The sequence below is a fragment of the Stegostoma tigrinum genome, unplaced genomic scaffold (genome assembly GCF_030684315.1).
Source record: "Stegostoma tigrinum isolate sSteTig4 unplaced genomic scaffold, sSteTig4.hap1 scaffold_178, whole genome shotgun sequence".
Taxonomy (NCBI): Eukaryota; Metazoa; Chordata; class Chondrichthyes; order Orectolobiformes; family Stegostomatidae; genus Stegostoma; species Stegostoma tigrinum.
In genome coordinates this window covers 365,068-372,476 of record NW_026728118.1, presented here as the reverse complement: position 1 = coordinate 372,476, position 7,409 = coordinate 365,068, and the positions used below count along the sequence as shown (strand labels likewise).

Genomic DNA, 7,409 nt, shown 5'->3' with positions numbered 1-7,409 from the left:
GGGGGATGGGCACCAAAATTGTAGTTCAACTGTAGAAAAGGTTGAGAGTAGGGTGGTCCAAAATAAAGTTTCAGGGAAGCAAGTTTGTAGCCCCAAAAGGGCTGTATCAATTTAAAGTAATGTCCTTTGGAATGGAGAATGCACCAGCCACATTTCAAAGGGGCAAGGCTAATTTTGATGGAATTAGACCCAAGCTTGCAAGTTGTGATTGAGGTAATGTGTTTGCAGGCAAAGGGACCTCCAGCAAGTGGGAGGCCTTTGAAAGTGTGATAGATAGAGTTCAAGGTCTAAATGTTCCTGTGAAGGTGAAGAGCAAGGTTAGCAGGAGTAGGGAACCCTGGATAACAAAAGATACTGAGGTTTTGACCAGAAAAAGAGGAGGAGACATGGCTCAGGTACAGGCAGCTGGAATCAAGGGAATCCCTGGAGGTATATAGGGGATAGAGGAATTTACTGAAGGAAATCAGGAGGGCAAAAGTGGGGCACAAGATAGCTTTGGCTGGGAAGATTTGGGTGAATCCAAAAAGATTTAAGTATATCAAAAGAGAAAGAATAACTAGAGAGAGAATAGGACCCCTCAAGGACTGAAGTGGACTTGTATGTGTGGAACCACAGGATATGGGTGAGGTCCTCAATAAATATTTCTTTTCTGTGCTTACCATGGAGAAAGACATGAAACTTGGGAACTTGTGGAAGTTAGTGGCGATATCTTGGGGAGGCGGATGTGGAAGTATTAAAATGAATAAAGGTGGATAAATCTCGTGGTCCTGACCAGATATATCCAAGAACCCTGCAAGAGGCTACAGAAGCAATTGGCTAATATATTTGCATCATTGTTAGCCACAGGTGAAGTCCCGGAAGACTAGAGGGTAGTGAATGTTGTGTCCTTATTCAAGAAGGGCTACAAAGAAAAAAACCTGGGAATGATAGGCCAGTAAGGTTAACATCTGTGGTAGGTAAGTTACTTGAGAACATTCTGAGGGATAAAATATACATGCATTTAGAAAGACAGGATTTGATTAGGAGTAATCAGCATGGCTTTGTGCATGAGAGATCATGCCTCACAGATTTGTTAGCATTCTTTGGTGGTGACCAGGAAGGTTGGTGAGGGGATGGCGGTAGACGTAGTCTATATGGATTTCAGTAATGTCTTTGATAAGGTTCGAGATGGTAGGCTGCTCTGGAAGGTTAGATCACATGGAATCCAGGGAGGGCTGGCAGATGGGCCAAGAAATGGTAAATGGAGTTTAATATAGATAAGTGTGAGGTGTTGCATTTTGGAAAGTCAAATCAAAGTAGGAGTTTCATGGTGAATGGTAGGTCCTTAAAGAGTCTAGTGGAGCAGAGGGACCTTAAATTTCAGGTGCACGGTTCTCTGAAAGTGGAGTCACAGGAAGATAGGGCAGTGAAGGCGGCTTTTGGCACAGTGGCATTCGCCAGTCAGGGCATTGAGTATAGAATCTGGGAAGCTATGGTGCAGTTGTATAGGATGTTGGTGAGGCTGCACTTGGAGTAGTGCATTTAATTTTGGTCACCTTGCCCTAGGAAGGGGTTGGAGCAGTCTTGTTACAGGAGAATAACTATGGAATTGAAAGGTCAATCGGTTATTTTTCAAATAAACTCAAATATCCACCAATCCCTTCCCACCCCATTCTGCTCTCGGTGCCAATCCCCTCCTACCCATTCTGCTCTCGGTGCCAACCCCCTCCCACCCCACTCTGCTCTCGGTGCCAACCCCCTCCCACCCCACTCTGCTCTCAGTGCCAATCCCCTCCCACCCTATTCTGCTCTCAGTGCCAATCCCCTCCCACCTCATTCTGCACTCAGTGCCAATCCCCTCCCACCCCACTCTGCTCTCGGTGCCAATCCCCTCCCATCCCATTCTGCTCTCGGTGCCAATTCCCTCCCACCTATTCTGCTCTTGGTGCCAATCCCCTCCCACCCCATTCTGCTGTCGGTGCGAATCCCCTCCCACCCCATTCTGCTCTTGATGCCAAATGCCACCTGCCCCATTCAGACCTCCACCTGCACTGAAATGTTGCCTGTGATTTTGTCTCCACTTCCCCCTCTGCATGAAAAGCATCATGTCACTGGCACCAGGTTCCCCTTGATCAAGTGGAATCTGTGCTTTCACAATGCACATTGCCTGATTTCAGGATCTCCTGTGGAGCTCAGTGTTTCCCAGGCTGAAATATCCAAGCTTCTCCAACCAGCCTTTCAATAAACCAAGGTGATGTCAAATTCGAAGACCCACAAAGACTTGGAGCCTCTTGGATGGACAAACCCTCTGGGTCATTCCAAATGCGGATGAATGGTGTTTTGGAGAAAAATCAGTCTTTGTGGGCAATGGACTTAGTTGGGTGGTCTGGGATAGCAGAGGACTGAGTCTCACAGGTGGGTTGGGATATGGAGAGGAACAAGCAGCTCATGCACTTACACAAAAGAGCAGATGTCAAAACACCACAGGTTCTTTGTTTTAAAAAGGTATATTTCAATTTAATTCCTTAATTAATGTACAACTTTCTTAATAAAAATTAAAGGAGACCAACAAAACGACAACCTACAGCCAAAGTGTCTCGTGTGGTTTGGACTGAGCAGATTGGTTTCTATTAGTGACTCGACCAACATCTCACAGTGGATCCCATCCCAGTACCAGAGAAAGGTGGCAGCACTCCCTGCCAGAGATGAGGCGACCTCTCTTGACAAATGGTCGAGTCGCCCTCCCCATCCCACCTCCTGAAGCCTGGCTTCCCCTTGAAACTGTGCCCGAGCCAGCTGCAAGGTCTCTCCTTGTTGTCAGCTCTGTGCCTCCCTACTCTTCACAGCCGGGGAGCTGCTCATTTCCAAACCCACAAGCCACTCACGGTTACAACACCCATTCTGGGATTACCAGGCAGCCCCAATAGGATCGCCCTGGGAGGAGGGCTTTTGAGGTTTTAGCCTGAAGATGGAGAGTTTCGGACGGCCAGGACAGTGGAGGATAAGGGAGAGAAGATGTGAATTCTGTGTGTAGAGAATAGCACCCTTGGTAAAACGGCAACAATGGATCTGTGGGAGGTGTCACTACTGCATGGCTCACAGAATGGCACTGGTGAACATACAATGGAGGAACCAATCAGGATCCCTTCCCTGTGCACTCCGTCCTCTCCCCCAGATAGTTCCCTTCCAGCTCCAAGTTTCTGAGGAAGCACATTCATCTGAGACACCCTCAGACCCTGCAGCACCCTGGACAGTTCCGATTGGAAACCTTTGGGAACCCAGAGAGGGGGAAACAGCTTATTTTCCCTCTCTCCCTGGGCGGAAAGAGATAAAAAGATTCACATTGGCCAACCCTGGTTCTGTAGGTCACTGGGGGCGGGGGGGTGGGGGAAGTGGGGTGCGGGGGAGAAAAAATAGAAGATATAAAATATATTGCACTCTGAGAACATTTTGAAAAATTTACATCAAAACCCAGCACTTCTCGATACAGCCACCGAGGGAGCGTGAAAGAATGGTTTCAAATCACAATCAGTGCTTTTGAATCATTTCCTTAAATAATGTGTTCGAGGAGAGTTCACGGTCGCTCTGAGCAGCCTGTTACCCAGGCACAGGTCAGGATATCGCTCAGGGCTGCTCTCTCAAAGTGAGTGAGCGAGCAGGGCCAGAGAAGGAAGCAGTGCAACGTGTCGCTCCTCGATCACCGGGCCGCTGTCGCGCCATCTTTAAGCCTCTGACGTGGCCTGTGGTTTCAGGTGTGCCGTTTCCATCGCTGTCCCATGCGGCAGTTTGGCTCTCTCGAAGAAACCGAGCTACAAAAACAAAACACACGCACAGAGTCAGACCAGGAGCTCTGAGGCTGGGGCAGAGACTGAAACAGAAAAAACACACAGGGATAGAGAAAGAGAGGGGGCTTGGGGACAGAGAGAGAGTGTGAGGAGGCGAAAGAGAGAGAAAAGAGAGAAAGAAGAGAGAGGACAGAACAGAGAGAGAGACAGGGAGAGAAGAGAAGAGACAGAGAGAGTGTCCAGGGATGTGCAGGCTAGGTGGTTTAGCCATGGGCAATGCCCTGTGGAAGGGTGTTTGAGGGGGATGTCCAGCAGAAGTGAGACTGTGCGTTTAACAAAAACTGGTCAGGATCCTCACACAGAGTGACAGATTGAACAATAAGCTGGGAACAGAACAGTGTTGGTACGATCGGGACAGAGGTCCCAGCAGGTCCCAATTAGATTGAGCCATTGTCAGTGGAAGCAGTTTCGGTTCCTCAGTCTTGTTTGCTTCCTGCCAGTTCAGGAATTTGTTGAAACCATGAAAGGACAGCGAGCTTGAGGCTTGCTCTGCTACAATGCTGAAGCTGGCCAGCCTGGGAACACAGGTCTCAAATACCAGCATGGCCACTCATTCAATTCCAAAACCGATTCAGTTGTGTGGAAGAGATAGAAGAGGTGGGGGCGGGTAGTAATAAATCAGATTGTGAAAGCTAATTTTGGTCCTGATGACCATGGCAACCTTGAACAGCTGTTGTAAAACCCCATCTATTTCACTCACACCCTTTAGGGAGGGAAATCTGCTGTCCTAGCCGAGTCTAGCCTACACATGACTTCAGTCCCACAGCCAATATGGCCAACTCTTAACTATCCAGCAAGCCACTCAGTTCAAGGGCAGTTAGAGATGGGCAACAAATGCCATGCCTATGCCAATGAAAGAATAAAAGGGATTGCCTGGATCTAAGCCAATGTCTCAGAGATAGAAGTCCTGGTTACTGACACAGATGATGTGAAACACACTTTGGAACTGAAAGATTAGGACAGAGTGAATGCTGCAGTGGATTCTGGGATCAAACTGCCTTACCTTGTACAAGATGAAGATGACGAGAGCAAGCAGGAGCAGGCCGACCAACACAGCCAGAATAATAATCCAGAGTGGGACGGAATATGAACTCTCTGGCTTAATCCACATCACAGGAGTCGAGACCTACAGGCAGAACGGGACACAGAAAGTCTAAACTGTACTGAAAGCACACAAAGTTCTGTCCCATCATTCACTAGCTTGACATCTAGGGCGGCACGGTGGCTCAGTGGTTAGCACTGCAGCCTCACAGCACCAGGGACCTGGGTTCGATTCCAGCCTTCGGTGACTGTCTGTGTGGGGTTTGCACATTCTCCCCGTGTGTGTGTGGGTTTCCTCCGGGCGCTCTGGTTTCCTCCCACGGTCCAAAGGTGTGCAGGCTAGGTGGGTTGGCCATGCTAAATTGCCTGCAGTGTTTAGGGGTGTGTGGGTTATGGGGGGATGGGTCTGGGTAGGATGTTGGAAGGGGCACAAGGGCCGAAGGGCCTGTCCCCACACTGTAGGGAATCTATTCTATTCACCTGTTCAGCCATTCTCATACCTTCACTTCCAACAGCTCAGTCCCCAGTGAAACCCCACTCTCTTTTAATCTGCTCACTTCTCTGGATAGTCCTAATTTTGTTTTCTCAAATTCAAGTCACAGAATTAGAGAGCTGTTATACCTGTGGTGCAAAGTTTATAAAGATAGATTTATAGATTTCAGTTGATCAACATCAATACATTTATATCTATTTTAACATCATTTATTCTGGATTTTAAATTTTTTGAATTTCAAACTAGTGGCATGTGGTTTTTTTTGGGTGCCTGAAGGGGTTTAATGATTAACTTGCAAGTATTTCTGTAGCCATGGTGATTTTCTTTAAAATAGTGTGACAGAAAGACTTCCTGGAGAGTTTACGCTGCGAGTTTACATACAAACAAAATTAACAGTGTACTGCATTAAGCTTTCTGGATTTTTTTGGGTTTAGGGGAAACACCCATAGCTTGGAAAGCAGCTTTTCAGTTTCAGTTTAGGCAGCTCTGCAGTTTTCCTGGCTGAAGTTGGATGTGCAAAACAATTGCTCCATAGAAAAGGGAGAAGATAGGTTTGGTATGGTTATCAATAGGTTACCTCAGAATAAGGAGTTTAGTTAAGCTTCCAAGACCAGAATAGTTTGGTTGAAACCCTGGAAGGGTTATTTGAAGCTGAGAACGTTTAAGCTCAGTTACATGACAGATTAAGGATTTGCATGACTGCTCAGTCAAACCTGATGAGGGCTTCTCTCTGTTAACTGCAATGGGATGCTGTTGGGATTAATGGGATTGTATTTTACAGTGTTTCAAAGTCTATAAATTAGTGTTACATACAAACAGTTTGGTATTACTTTTTTGTGCTTAATAAACTGTTTTACTGTGCAAACGAAATCTTCAGAATGATTGTGCTGTCGGAGGGTCAGTGCTGAGGGAGTGCCACACTGTCAGAGGGTCAGTCCTGAGGGAGTGCCGCACTGTCGGAGGGTCAGTCCTGAGGGAGTGCCGCACTGCCTGAGGGTCAGTGCTGAGGGAGCGCCGCACTGTCGGAGGGTCAGTGCTGAGGGAGTGGGCACTGTCGGAGGGTCAGTGCTGAGGGAGTGGGCACTGTCAGAGGGTCAGTGCTGAGGGAGTGGGCACTGTCAGAGGGTCAGTGCTGAGGGAGCGCCGCACTGTCGGAGGGTCAGTGCTGAGGGAGTGGGCACTGTCGGAGGGTCAGTGCTGAGGGAGTGGGCACTGTCAGAGGGTCAGTGCTGAGGGAGTGGGCACTGTCAGAGGGTCAGTGCTGAGGGAGCGCCGCACTGGCAGAGGGTCAGTCCTGAGGGAGTGCCGCACTGTCGGAGGGTCAGTCCTGAGGGAGTGACACACTGTCTGAGGGTCAGTGCTGAGGGAGTGGGCACTGTCAGAGAGTCAGTGCAGAGGGAGCGCCGCACTGTCGGAGGGTCAGTGCTGAGGGAGTGGGCACTGTCAGAGAGTCAGTGCAGAGGGAGCGCCGCACTGTCGGAGGGTCAGTGCTGAGGGAGTGGGCACTGTCAGAGGGTCAGTCCTGAGGGAGTGCCGCACTGTCGGAGGGTCAGTCCTGAGGGAGTGACGCACTGTCAGAGGGTCAGTGCTGAGGGAGCGCCGCACTGTCGGAGGGTCAGTTCTGAGGGAGTGACGCACTGTCAGAGGGTCAGTGCTGAGGGAGCGCCGCACTGTCGGAGGGTCAGTTCTGAGGGAGTGACGCACTGTCAGAGGGTCAGTGCTGAGGGAGTGGGCACTGTCAGAGGGTCAGTGCTGAGGGAGCGCCGCACTGTCAGAGGGTCAGTCCTGAGGGAGTGCCGCACTGTCGGAGGGTCAGTCCTGAGGGAGTGACACACTGTCTGAGGGTCAGTGCTGAGGGAGTGGGCACTGTCAGAGAGTCAGTGCAGAGGGAGCGCCGCACTGTCGGAGGGTCAGTGCTGAGGGAGTGGGCACTGTCAGAGGGTCAGTCCTGAGGGAGTGCCGCACTGTCGGAGGGTCAGTCCTGAGGGAGTGACGCACTGTCAGAGGGTCAGTGCTGAGGGAGCGCCGCACTGTCGGAGGGTCAGTTCTGA

At 49.7% G+C, this 7,409-nt stretch overlaps 1 protein-coding gene across 1 annotated transcript in view; it reads right to left on the bottom strand.

The window, feature by feature from the left end:
• Positions 1-2,467: 2,467 nt before the first annotated feature.
• The window catches only part of LOC125448182 (integrin alpha-5-like), a 143,978-nt gene continuing 139,036 nt past the window's right edge, over positions 2,468-7,409 (bottom strand). Inside the window, exons 29-30 of the mRNA XM_048523279.2 lie at positions 4,828-4,950; positions 2,468-3,788 (exon numbers count right to left, since the gene is read on the bottom strand). Of these exons, the coding sequence (XP_048379236.1) occupies positions 3,702-3,788; positions 4,828-4,950 (210 nt within the window). The 3' untranslated portion in view covers positions 2,468-3,701. The remainder of the gene's footprint in view (positions 3,789-4,827; positions 4,951-7,409) is intronic.